General features: G+C 40.2%; 1 protein-coding gene across 6 annotated transcripts in view; it reads left to right on the top strand.

Annotated features, from left to right (window-relative positions):
• Positions 1-13,443, top strand: part of FANCC (FA complementation group C) — a 272,443-nt gene that overhangs the window by 244,002 nt on the left and 14,998 nt on the right. For all 6 annotated transcript variants that reach the window (XM_068553567.1, XM_068553564.1, XM_068553565.1 and 3 more), the window contains 4 exons: positions 647-699; positions 2,017-2,116; positions 9,372-9,447; positions 11,691-11,772. In XM_068553567.1, the coding sequence (XP_068409668.1) occupies positions 647-699; positions 2,017-2,116; positions 9,372-9,447; positions 11,691-11,772 (311 nt within the window). The remainder of the gene's footprint in view (positions 1-646; positions 700-2,016; positions 2,117-9,371; positions 9,448-11,690; positions 11,773-13,443) is intronic.

Below are 13,443 nucleotides of genomic sequence, written 5' to 3'. Positions count from 1 at the left end.
TAAAAATACTCATGGAATAAATTAGATTGCTTTCATCATTCAAGATGATGGTATCTTTATTCTTTTTTCATCTGAAGTAATTTAAGCTGCTAAATTCATAGTGCACTAAGATGTAATATTATTTAGTCTGGCATGGTAGTGGCCACTGCTTTCCTCAATAATAATTCTAAATTATGCACTCATTTCCTAATAAGCAGGAATGAAAAGATAGCTGGCCCAGATTCAACCTTGAGGCACTTTTAAGTCATGTGAGGAGGTCAGACACACAGGGCACATTATGTAAAACTAGCAACACAGGTAGGCTCTGTGTCTTCATTACAGCATGCCGGTAGAGGGTATATTTTAATGTTCCATGATACTTAATGACTCTTTTTTCTGTATCATATGGGCTTATTGTTGAAAGTGTGGAATGTACAGAGTATAAAGAAGGAATAAAGGTTGTACATAATCCCCTTGCCCCAAGAGAGCTACTGTTTGTATGTAGGGCTTTGGCTATGAACTGGTTCTTGTTTTTTTTCTAACTCACAGGAATGTACCCATTTTCTAGACACCAGCAGTTCTAGACAACTCATTTGCCTGATAAGAGCAAGTCATTATTGATGAAATGCTTCTGATATTTTACTTTCTCATGATCTTTTCCTTACAGCCTGCAGCTGCCTGCCACCCTGCCATATTCAGAGTTGTTGATGAAATGTTCAGGTCAGTATTGTGCTGTTTCTGCTAGTAAATTGGTCTAAATATGTTCAGCTTCCAAATGCGAATAAAAACCTCTGTGGTAGTCTCTGGCTGTACCATGAGGGAATTAGTTTCTGCTTCCATCCCCTCCTGCTGAGCTTTTTGGTAAAACCCAAATGTCAATGTATATTTAAAAGCCAATGCCTAAAAATTAAGGTAGCTATCTTTTTTTAACCTTTTAAAATTCTAATAATAATGGTAGAAAAGCAAAATTGCCTTAGATTTACATCATTCAATATTCATGTAGAATTTTTCTCAACTCAGAATAAAGGGTAGTAGTGTTCTCCCTTCACCACATGAGGGCTGACCAATCTTTTTAAAGGATTTGAAAGCAAGGGAAAACCAAGAATAATAAATAAATGATGCCATTCTTAACAGAGCTCTTCTGAAAGGCAGAATCAACTATGCACGTTATCTTACAGCACACTAGTTTTTATTCTGCAAATACCAGAACTTCTTGGTAAAGGCATTGGATTTACAATGATGAAAGATGAGGAGACCCCTGGACACTAGGTTGGGTTATGGCTGACAGTTAGTGGGGGGCCGGACTTGCCCACCCAGGGAGGGTTTCCAGCCTCTTTTCTGGGTGCTGGTAAAGCCAGGGTATCTACTCTCTTTATCCCATCCCCCTCACACTCAGCAAACAGAGGCCCCATGGCAGACAGCAGACACTGGGGAAAGGAATTTTTACAATAGCAAGTAATCCAGCACTTGGGTTGGTCTTGAAACATACCAACTTTAAGCTAAATGAGTATAGAAATAAGTCAGAATGCTGTTTTTAGTTTAAAGCTAGCAAAGTTTCAGTTGATTTTTTTGTTATTGTTTAAACAAACATAAAGAAAAGTTAGTTGTGTGAAAATGCATAGAAAACAAACCAGGAACATGCAGATTCTTCCACCACTTTGCTGGGTGGATTTGACTGAGCCATTTTAACCCCGGGGGCACCTCTTTCTCCACTTGCAAAAGCAAAAGTTCTGTGGATGTTGCATTTCTGGGCATACAGTGCGCAAATATTTGTAAAGAGCATTCCAGGCCCATGTGGAAGGGATATGAAGTGCTTAATAATTTAGAAAACAAGAAAGGGAGCTCTGCATGTTTGCAATTTTAAAGAAAATCTTTAGAAAAGGGATTTCACGCAAGGACTGAAAACTGATGAGTTGAGATACTGTTGAAGCTTATGGCACAAAAAAATGTTTCCATTTTTCCCTTTTACATGTTCAGGTTCGCGTGTTTGCCAGGTTAATCACTGAATGTGTTGTGATCTGGCTTTGCGTTGCTCAGGTACGCACTCCTGGAAACTGATGGAGCCCTAGAAGTACTAGCCACTCTCCAAGTGTTTACACGATGCTTTGTAGAAGCTCTGGAAAAAGAAAACAAGCAGGTTCGTTATATTGCAGATATTATTCATTCCCCCAAAGAAAAAGAAGCTGTTAAGAGTATTTGATTAATCACCAGATGGGAGCACTTTATTTTCAGTGATTTTGATAGACTGTTTTGTTCAAGAAGAAAGCTTCCAAATGAAAACCCCAGCAAAGGTAAAACCATTTTAATTGAAAGTAAATCAAGATGGTTCCTGTCCGTCCTGTGTCCTGGTACCCAGAAGCATTTATCTACTGATGCGCAGAGAACTCTGCCATGCCAGCACGTGCCACCCCAGAGGGTGAACTTTCTGGGCCCTGTGTTGTATGCTGTTTGTCAAGCAGGACTCTGCCCCTCCCAGGCTAGAGAGAGGTATTCTGGAGTCTATATGGCATGTGCTAAGAAGGAAATGCCACTTATTACAAAGCAATACTGGACATTCTGAATTATTAGTTTCCATTCATATCAGAGACCTAAATGTGAATTGAGTTCCAGGGGAGAAAGGAGATAGAGTGACAAGGAAATATTTGAATAATTGTAGAGGAGGAGCTAGGAATGGCCATGATCAAGAGGTGTCAGGTGGACTCAGTAAGCAAGAAGCTGGACCTAGGGATCTGCAGGAGGACTTGCACTGGGGGGCCGTCAGCAGAGGCAGCTGATCGATCAGAGTGACCTGTGTAACAGGAACCTTTTCTACCAGAGAGCTTCTGTCTTTGGGCATTCTAGCTGGCCTGTACTTCTGACGGCCACAGACCTAATGTCTGTGTGGTGCTTTGCCTGTTCAAGTGCCCAAGTCCACTGCAGTTTCCTGTGAGATGTCATGGTCCCTTGGTATGCTTTCTGCAGTTTGACTTAGGAGAGCACTGCTGTGATGCTTGGTTGTACTAAAATCCCATACACTCCTACGCCAAGAAACCTCTCAGGTTTTAGCAGAGGTTTCTGTTTTTTAAGGCAATGATAAATATTTATGATGCTTTTTTCCCATCTTTTCTTTCCCAAGGGAAGTTAGCTAGACTGTAGCAAACAGCATTATCAATGGTACCCAGCCTGGAATTCGGGAGGAGAGCTCTGCTGAAAGGCACTGGCTGGCCCTCACGCTTATTTTGAGGCATAACTATAAATATCTTTTATCTTCCCTGAATATTCTTAGTATTTCCAATTAGGAACTGACCTCTAGAAAACCTGTGCCTTTGACTCCTGGAACAGACCTAGGTTAGGGCGGAGGGCATTGGTGAAAGAAGTATTGCTCTGTACCGTTAGCTTGAGTCTGTTTTCCTTACCAGCGTTTCCCCTGAGTTGCAGGGTTGGCCTTGGCACTTTAGATTTGGACTGGTTGAACTGTTCTTACAGTCACTTTTAAGTTAAAATAGTACCCTGCCCAGGCTACATGTGTTTGCTGGTGTGAGGGGCACAGATTGGGTTCTGGTGGAAGGCAGGGCAGGGGTCCAAAAAGAAACAGGAATTCATTGCCCTCACCTTGGGTTCAGGATACAAGAGCAATAGCCTCTTAACTTTGCAAATGCCTTCATCCACATTTGTTATGTCATTTCTTTTCCTGGGGCTGTTCCTGATTGCCTGCCTTTCTAGTCGATACCATTCTCATCATCAATCCCCTGCCTTCCTGAGTGCCCTTTTGTAGATTAATCATAATCCCTGATGCATGACATCCTTTGTCCTACTAGTTCCATGCATGGCCCTCTTTTCTTTCTGTTTTATTCATCCATCCACGTATTCATTCTTAATAAATGAGTATCTACCAACCTGACGCCCAACAAGACCTGGCCCACTAGTAGCAACTTTCAGGTATCCACGTGCTCCTCCTCTATCCTGTCACTTTGACTTTCTCCCCTCAGGTAGCTGCTGTTTTGATTTTATGTTTATCATTCCTTTGCTTTTTCTGAAAATAGTTTGATCACGTGTATATGATTGGTAACCCATGTTTTCTTTACCTGTGACTGTTTTTGCACTTTATAAAACAAACAACAGATAAGAGTAGCACACCGTATGTAGCCTTTTGAGCCTTGTTCTTTCCAGCATCGTGCTACCAGGATTGCTCTGTGCTGTGCGTGGTCGTGGTCCTGGTGGGGATTGCTGTGTAGTGCTCTGTTGGGGAAGTGTACCACAATGTAGCTATCTTCCTGGTGGTGGGCTTTTGGATTATTTCCAGATTTTGTTTTCTTTCATAGACAGTGTTGGTCTGAACATTCTGGGGCATATACTTAGGACTGGAAGTGCTGGTTATTAGGAGTGCTTTGGCAGATACTGCCAAATTGTTTTCGTACATGCTTGTGCCAATTTACATTCCCCCCAGCAGTTTGGTTTTTTTTTTAGAATGATATCTCTTTTTTTTTTTTTACATTTTTATTTTGATGTGGACCTTTTTTTTTTTTTTTAATTTATTTATTTTGGCTGTGTTGGGTCTTCGTTTCTGTGCGTGGGCTTTCTCTAGTTGCGGTGAGCGGGGGTGCACGGGCCTCTCACCGTCGCGGCATCTCTTGTTGGGAGCACAGGCTCCAGACGCGCAGGCACAGCAGTTGCGGCTCACGGGCCCAGTTGCTCCGCGGCATGTGGGATCTTCACAGACCAGGGCTCGAAACCGTGTCCCCTGCATTGGCAGGCAGATTCTCCACCACTGCGCCACCAGGGAAGCCCCGATGTGGACCATTTTTAAAGTTTTTCATTGAATTTTTACAATATTGCTTCTGTTTTATGTTTTCATTTTTTGGCTGCGAGGCATGTGGCATCTTAGCTCCCCGAACAGGGATCGAAACCGGCACCCCCTGCATTGAAAGGTGAAGTGTTAACCACTAGACCGCCAGGGAAGTCCCTCCCCCCAGCAGTTTATGAGAAATCCCATTAATCCACATTCTTTCCCATTGTCAGAAATGTTTATCTTCAGTGCTTCTCATTCTCTTTTCATCCTTTCCTCTCACCCTTGTTTGAGTTGGAGAGCACAGTGCAGCTCCATCAATGTGCCCAGTCGGACTAGTAGGCAAAAACTTAAGGCTGTCATGACAAGCCTCTTTTCTGAGCTTGCATAACGAATGGCTCCAGTACAAACAGCAAATCAGTTCAGGTTCTGGTGCCAGTAGTGCAGAGTTTAATAATGTACTAGACTAAATCTCCCACAGATAAATACTATAAACCCTGGGGAAAATATTTTTTTAAACTATTTGAAGGTGTACTGGAGAGCAACCCAAAAAGCAGATTAAAAGTGGAGGGGATTCAACCCTTGAAAAAGGAAACCACATTGGGTAATCTTCTAACTTTTCCATGAGGGCTCTCATGTAAGGGGTGGAAGGGGGGTTGAGTGGGTGGAGGGGTGAGGGGGTGGCCAGAACTCAAGGCACAATCTGATTGACTTGAGGTGTCAAAAGACAGAGCTGTGGGCTGCCAGAGGAACAAAAAATAGATGGGGCAAAGAAACTAATATAAAAAGATAAACCCAAATATATCTACAAGTACATTAATTACAAAAACTAAGCGGAAATCAACTAAATATACTAGTAAAAAAGCAAATATGGGACTTCCCTGGTGGCGCAGTTGTTAAGAATCCACCTGCCAATGCAGGGGACACGGGTTCAAGCCCTGGTCCAGGAAGATCCCACACGCCGTGGAGCAGCTAAGCCCGTGCACCACTACTGAGCTGCATTCTAGAGCCCGTGAGCCACAACTACTGAAGCCTGCGCGCCTAGAGTCGTGCTCTGCAGCAAGAGAAGCCACTGCAGTGAGAAGCCTGCGCACCACAAAGAAGAGTAGCCCCCACTCACCGCAACTAGAGAAAGCCCGTGCACAGCAACGAAGACCCAACGCAGCCAAAAATAAATAAATAAATAAACAAATAAATAAGCAAATATGTCAGACTGGATGAAAAACCAAGACCCACTTGTTGTTTTCAAGAGACCCGTTCTAATTATAAAGACACAGATAAGTTAAAAGGAAGGAAAGGGATACGTAATGTAAATAATAAGCACAAGAAAGCTGGTATCACTCTACTAGCAGCAGATGGATTAGGTTTCAAGATAAGGAGTATGACCAGACAAAAAGAGATACATTTTATAATTATGCAATAGTTCATCCGGGAGAAATGCCAATTACAAATGGATATATGCCTAATAACAGAGTTCTGAAATACACAAAGCAAAAACTGACAGAAGTAAAAAGAGAAATAGACAAATCTACAGTCACACATAAAACACTTGGAAGTAAATTTTTAAAAAGGTGTATCAGTTTTCCTGGAACTTCCCTAGTGGCACAGTGGTTAAGAATCCACCTGCCAATGCAGGGGGACACAGGTTCGATCCCTGGTCCGGGAAGATCCCACATGCCATGGAGCAACTAAGCCCGTGCGCCACAACTACTGAGCCTGTGCTCTAGAGCCCACAAGCCACAACTACTGAGCCTGCGTGCCACAACTACTGAAGCCCACACGCCTAGAGCCCGTGCTTCTCAACAAGAGAAGCCACTGCAATGAGAAGCCCGTGCACCAAAACAAAGAATAGCCCCCGCTCGCCGCAACTAGAGAAAGCCCTCACGCAGCAATGAAGACCCAGTGCAGCCATAAATAAATAAATAAATAAATTTATTAAAGAAAAAAAAAAAGGTGTATAAGACCTCTACTTGGAAAACTATAAAACACTGGTGAGACAAACTAAAGAAAACTTAAACATATAAAGAGAGAAACCATATTCATGAATTGTTGCGATGCCTGGTTCAATGTAATCCTAGTTAAAATCCCAACATGGTTTTCAAAACAGAAACTGACAGGCTGATTCTAAAACTTATATGAAAATGCAGAGGACCTACAGTAGCCAGAACAATTTTGAAAAAACAAGAGAAAAAAAAAATTCAGACTTCCATATTCTTACGGGAAGCAGAGGGGCAATGGTCCACCTTCTGTAACTGCTTCAAGGCTGAGTAGGGGCCTGTCAGGAAGTAAAAATCTCTGGATGCCTGATCTAGGGGCCCCAGGGGCAGGACAGCTCCTTGTTTTAAGTTGGTATGGGCTGGAATCCTCGCATAGCCATCATCTTGATGTGGAACTGTTGTAACGGTTTCCATAGCCTTTCCATGAATCTCCTTGATGATGAAGCGCTTTTTGTAACAGCATCAGAGTACAAAAATATCTGTAAGTGACAAAAGACTTAAAAGGCATGGTTAAACATGCGATTACATTCAATTTAACATACGAAATAATCCTCATTAAATATTTCTCTTTGAGATACCTCAGGGGCCCTCTAAGGTATCCCAAAGTTAGCTGGAAATCAAAAGAACTTTAATTAAAATTTGATATTTTGGGAAGTTTGTCAACAAGTTTTAAAACACTTGATCAAATAAGACCATAGGTCACTGTGAGACAATACTTATTCCTTAACCAAAGTGACAATAAAAGATTTCAAAGGCAAAAAAAAAAAACCCAGAGGATTCAAACTACCTGATTTCAAGACTTTAAGCTGTAGTAATCAAGACCAAGACAGTGAGGTATTGGCAAAAGGATAGATCAGTGGAACAGAATAGTGTCTAGAAATAGATCCATACATATATTAATATGTAGTCAACTGATTTTTGACAGAGATGCCAGGAAAATCAATGGGGAAAGGAAAGTTTTCAACAAACGGCACTGAAACAAGTGGATATCCAGGTAGGAAAAAATGAACCTCTACCTCACAAACACAAAAATTAATTTGAGATGGATCATAGACTTCAAAATAAATGCTAAAGCCATAAAGCTCCTAGAAGAAAATGAAGAGAATATCTTTTTTGACATTGGGATAATCTAAGATTTCTTAGAAGAAATGCAGAAAAGCACTAACAATATGAGAAAAATGGATAAATTAGACTTCATCAGAATTTAAAACTTCTGGTGTTTGTAGACATCCTTAAGAAAATGAAAAAGCAATCCACCAGCAGGTAAAAAATATTCTCAATACATATATCTGACAGGGAACTTGTATCCAGAATATATAAAGATCTCTTACAACTCAAGAACATAAGAAACAACTCAGTTTTAAAAATGGACAAAAGACTTGAATACACACTTCAAAAAATATGTGTAAGTTGGCAGTAAACACATCAGGAAAATGAATAGTAAAGTCATAATAAGGTAATATTTCACACCCACTAATATTGCTAAACTTAATAAGATTGACAATACCAAAAGTTGACAAGTATGTGGAGCAACTGAAATTCTCATAAATTGTGATGGGAGTGTGAAGTGGTACAACCACTTTGAAAAATTACATGGCAGTTTCATATAAAGTTAAACAAGCATCTACTCTATGACCTACTAATTCCATTCCTATGCTATTTACCCAAGAGAAATGATAGCACATATCCACAAAAAGACATAAATGTGAATGTTAACTGCAGCTTTATTCATAACAGCCCCAAACTGGAAACAACCCAAGTGCCCATCAATGGGAGAATAAATAAACAGATTATGGCATATTCATACAATGACTACTTCAGAGCAATTTTTTAAAAAATGAACTCCGCATACACAATAACATGGATGAGTTGCAAAAGAACATGTTGAGCCAAAGAAGCCAGACACAAAAAAATACATCCTCTTATGATTCTATTTGTGTGAAATTCAAGAAAATACAAAACTACTCTCTCTTGTTGAAATAAAATATTGGTTGCCGGGATGGGGTGGAGGGATTGACTATAACAGCCACAAGGGAACTTTCTGGGGTGATCAAAATGTTCTGTGTCTTGATTGGAGTGATGGTCACATTGGATTTACACATTTACCAAAAGTCATCAAATTGTACCCTTAAAGCCCTTGCACTTAACTGCTTATAGATTTTACCTCAACTTTGTACAAAAGTACTTCAAAACTTCTGTGCCTTCTGAGGGTATAGATAGGATAGCGCTTTGGCCCTCAAAGTATTGTGAGCACCGTTGTTTTATGCTTTTTTGATTATAAAAAAACCATCTCGCAACTGCCTGCCTTGGAAACTCTCACTTAACTAGAAGATTTATGTGTATAATTGAGTTCATGTGAGGTGAAGAACTGATATAAAGACATCAGGAGTATAACTATTTTTCTTAAGTCCTAGAAGGTGACTTTAAAAAGGTTTAATTTTTTGGAACATATTTACAAGATTATTAGGAGAATCTTTTTTTTTTTTTTTTTTGATAAGCGTGCAAGGAAACATTCTGACCACATAAAGTAGAGGGTCTTTTTTGGGCAGAGGATGCAAGATTTTGTATTTTCTTAACACCCTTTCCAATGCTAATGTTCAAATGGTTTTGAATTTTTGATTCTATTGTAGCTGAAGTTTGCATTCAAGACCTACTTTCCTTATGCTTCTCCATCTCTTGTCATGGTGCTACTCCAACACCCAAAAGGTATGTGAAGGTTGATTCTGCCCATATTAAAATAACTTCTGGGAATACACTGATTAAATTATAACTGTTTCCTCCCAATTCCTTATCTGTAAAGGGAATTGGTCATTGCTAACATCCTTTAAGCTCTCAGGGTCTCACATTCTGTGGATTTTGACGTGAGAATTTGCTTGACTTCCCAGTTACAATCATTTACCAAAAGAAAGAAAAAAAGAACAAAATGGCCTCTAGCTGGGTTTTGATAGTCTGTTCTGGATAACACGAGGCCTCTGCTTGTGCCAGCCAGATCTACCCGGATGCCAGGAACAGGCTAAGACTTGGCTGATTCGGAATAAAACAGTATGTTTATTTGTATTTCATTCTTTCTACTCTGTGCCCCCTGTTTCAAAAGAAAAGATAAAATGATGAATGAAGCCAAGAAGTTTAGTGGAAATTTCTCCTAACCAAGCCAAGAGAAGCCTTTTGAAAGAATTCAGTAAGTGTATTAGACCACAGCCCTCTCTGATTTCATTTACCAGCCTTCCAGAGGCCATATCCAGTTGGGGAAGTGATGATTCTGCCCTGATTCCACTGATGTTGATCTGTTAACATGCCTGTGAGCTCCTGTTTAGGAAACATTTCAGAAATAGAGAATATAGACATCCTTCCCGTCTAAAGCCTGAAATCTGAAGCAGAGGCAACACTGACACAAGACAGACTCTGTGCCTTAGAAAAAGGCATTCATCTGACCATGGAAGGAAAGAGGAGAGAAAAGAGTAAAAGAATCCATAATATTTCCTTTTTATGCCGTTTTTTTCCCTGGCTTTTTCCTGAGACTTGAGTAAGTAAATTCATTTGAGGAAAGTATGATTCGAGGTTTCAGAGCATTTTACAAAATCAAAATTCCTCTTCCTTGTTCTAAAAGATTAGGTTCTCACCCAAAGTGACCCACTTGATGCTGTCCTCTCAGATGCTAGAGGTGGAGGTGGTGACGGGCCTGGTGGGATCTCTAGTCAACAGTTTTGTGGAACTTAACCTGTGGGGACACAACGGGAAAACTTTAATAACAAGACAGAAAAGTCAGTAATTCACTTTCCAGGGCCACGTCTCACAGCCTAAGTCAGATCAACAAAGCCTAAGGTCAACCTATGTGAGCAGCTGAATGAGCTCCAGAAAAAGTATTGGGGTTGTTATTTTTTAAATTTGGAAATCTATAAACAAAAGACTACCTCTGCTAGTTTCTAGAACAGTTTTCTGCATATTACATTTGGAAAAATAATGTTACATTCACAAATTGAAGTGTTTTTTAACAGTAGAATCTTCTATTCATCAGAAATTGATTTTGTGCCCACTGTAAAGTCTTGTAGGCATAAAAGATGGGTCACTTATGAGCCCTGACTATCCAGGAGCTACAAGTAAAGGAGACATAAAAAACATATCTAAACAACTAATAAAAAGAAGAAAACAAGAATGCCTTCAAAGCCTGCAAATCAAGAGTTATGGGAGTTCAGAAGAGGGAGAGAGATAATTTATGATTCTTTAACATTTGTGGGGTAGTAGTGGTTATTGTATCACTTACATTATCTTTCTCGTGTATTTAATTACAGAACCTATCCCTACATGGAAATGTGGTAACCTTTTTCAGATGTTGTTTAGAACTACACATACATACATGCTCAGAAGTGTTTAAGACCATGGGAAAATTGTGAAACCAGAAAAACTAAAGAAAAGACATTTGTCTGTATGATACCCATGTATTTTTTTCTGACCTTTCTTTTTAAAAAAACTATACACCTGAAATCTTATTCTAAATTCATCACAATCGTAGAAAAACAGTTGGGCAGCCCATTCCTAATTCCTTGTTGATTATTTTATTATAATCTCCATGTATGTTGAAATCACAGATTACTAGTGATAGAGGAGGGGGTAGGTGAGTAGAAAAGAAAAAAACCTGGGGCATCTTCCACATAACGTTTGTAAACCCTACAGTGGGCTGCCTGTGCAGTCTCTGTCCACTCCCATGTACCCGAGTTAAAGAGCCTTAGCTCTTTAGCCCTTTAGCCCTGTGTAACACTGACACGTCTTTCTTCCCAGGCCAGAGACGTAGATTCTGGCTGGGATCAGCATGAGAGCAGTGGTACGGATTCCGTGGACCAGGAAAACTAAGGCCTTTCCTCCAAAAGCCCTCTTCTGGTCTTAGCTGTAGATGATTCCTAATAGGTTTGACTTTTCTTCAGCTCCTCTCTGATGGCTCTCTCCACCCACAGATATCCCACAGGGACTTTGGCACCAGGCACTGAAACATATCTCTGAAATGCTCAAAGAAGTAGTTGAAGACCAAACTCATGGGTAAGCAAACACTGATGGCTCGTAGGTCTGTTTCACACGCGTTTGCTCTGTATCCTTATCTTCCCTTTGAGCAGGCCTGACGGGAAGGCATTACAAGCATACCTCAGAGATATTGTAGGCTTCGTTCCAGACCACAGCAATAAAGTGAGTCACACGACTTTTTTGGTTTTCCAGTGCATATAGAAGTTATGTATATACTATCCTGTAGTCTATTTAGTGTTCAATATCATTATGTCTAAAAAACACAATGCACATATCTTAATTTAAAAATACTTTATTACTAAAAATTGCTAATCATTGTCCGAGCCTTCAGTGAGTCATAATCTTTTTGCTGGTGGAGGATCTTGCCTCAATGTTGATGCTGCTGACTGATCATGGTGGTGGTTGCTGTAGGTTGGGGTGGCTGTGGAAGTTTCTTAAAATAAGACAATATGAAGTTTGTCACATCAGTTGACTCTTCCTTTCACAAACGATTTCTCTGTAGCATGCAGTGCTGTTTGATAGCATTTTACCCACAGCAGAACTACTTTCAAAATTGGAGTCATTCCTTTCAAACCCTGTCACTGCTTTATCAACTAGGTTTATGTAATACTCTAAATCCTGTGTTGTCATTTCAACAGTCTCACAGCAGCTTCATCAGGAGTAGGTTTCGTCTCAAGAAACTACTTTCTTTGTTCATCCATAAGAAGCAACTCCTCGTCCATTAAAATTTTATCATGAGATTGCAGCAATTCAGTCACATCTTCAGGCTCCACTTCTAACTCTAGTTCTCTTGCTGTTTCTGCCACATCTGCAGTTACTTCCTCCACTGAAGTCTTGAACCCCTCAAAGTCGTCCATGAGGATTGGAATCAACTTCTTCCAAACTCCTGTTAATGTTGATATTTTGACCTCTTCCCATGAGTCACAAATGTGCTTAATGGCATCTAGAATGGTGAATCGTTTCCAGAAGATTTTCAGTTTACTTTGCCCAGATCCCTCAGAGGAACGTATTTCTTAAATAGTAAGAGTTGAAAGTCGAAATGACTCTTTGATTCATGGGCTGCAGAATGGCTGTTGTGTTAGCAGGCATGAAAACAACATTAATCTCACTGTACATCTCCATCAGAGCTCTTGGGTGACCAGGTGCATTGTCAATGAGCAGTAATATTTTGAAAGGAATTTTTTTTTCTGAGCAGTATATCTCAGCGGTGGGCATAAAATATTCAGTAAAACATATTATAAACAGATGTGCTGTCATCCAGCCTTTGTTGTTCTATTAATAGAGCACAGGCACGGTAGATTTTTAAAAGGGCCCTAAGATTTTCAGAATGGTAAATAAGAATTGACTTCAACCTAAAGTCACCAACTACATTTGTCCCTAACAAGAGAGTTGGTCTGTCCTTTGAAGCTTTGAAGCCAGGCATTGACTTCTCCTCTCTAGCTATGAAAGTCCTAGATGGCATCTTCTTCCAATATAAAGCTATTTCGTCTACATTGAAAATCTGTTGTTTAATGTAGCCACCTTCATTAATTATCTTGCTAGATCTTCCAGATAACTTGCTGCAGCTTCTACACCAGCACTTGCTGCTTCACCTTTCACTTTTACGTATGGAGACGGTTTCTTTCCTTATACCTCATGAGCCAGCCTGTGCTAGCTTCAGACTTTTCTTCTGTAGCTTCCTTACCTCTC

This window comes from Eschrichtius robustus, chromosome 10 (assembly GCF_028021215.1).
Source record: "Eschrichtius robustus isolate mEscRob2 chromosome 10, mEscRob2.pri, whole genome shotgun sequence".
NCBI lineage: Eukaryota > Metazoa > Chordata > Mammalia > Artiodactyla > Eschrichtiidae > Eschrichtius > Eschrichtius robustus.
The sequence above is the reverse complement of the archived record's forward strand: the minus strand, read 5'-3'. Positions and strand labels throughout refer to the sequence as shown.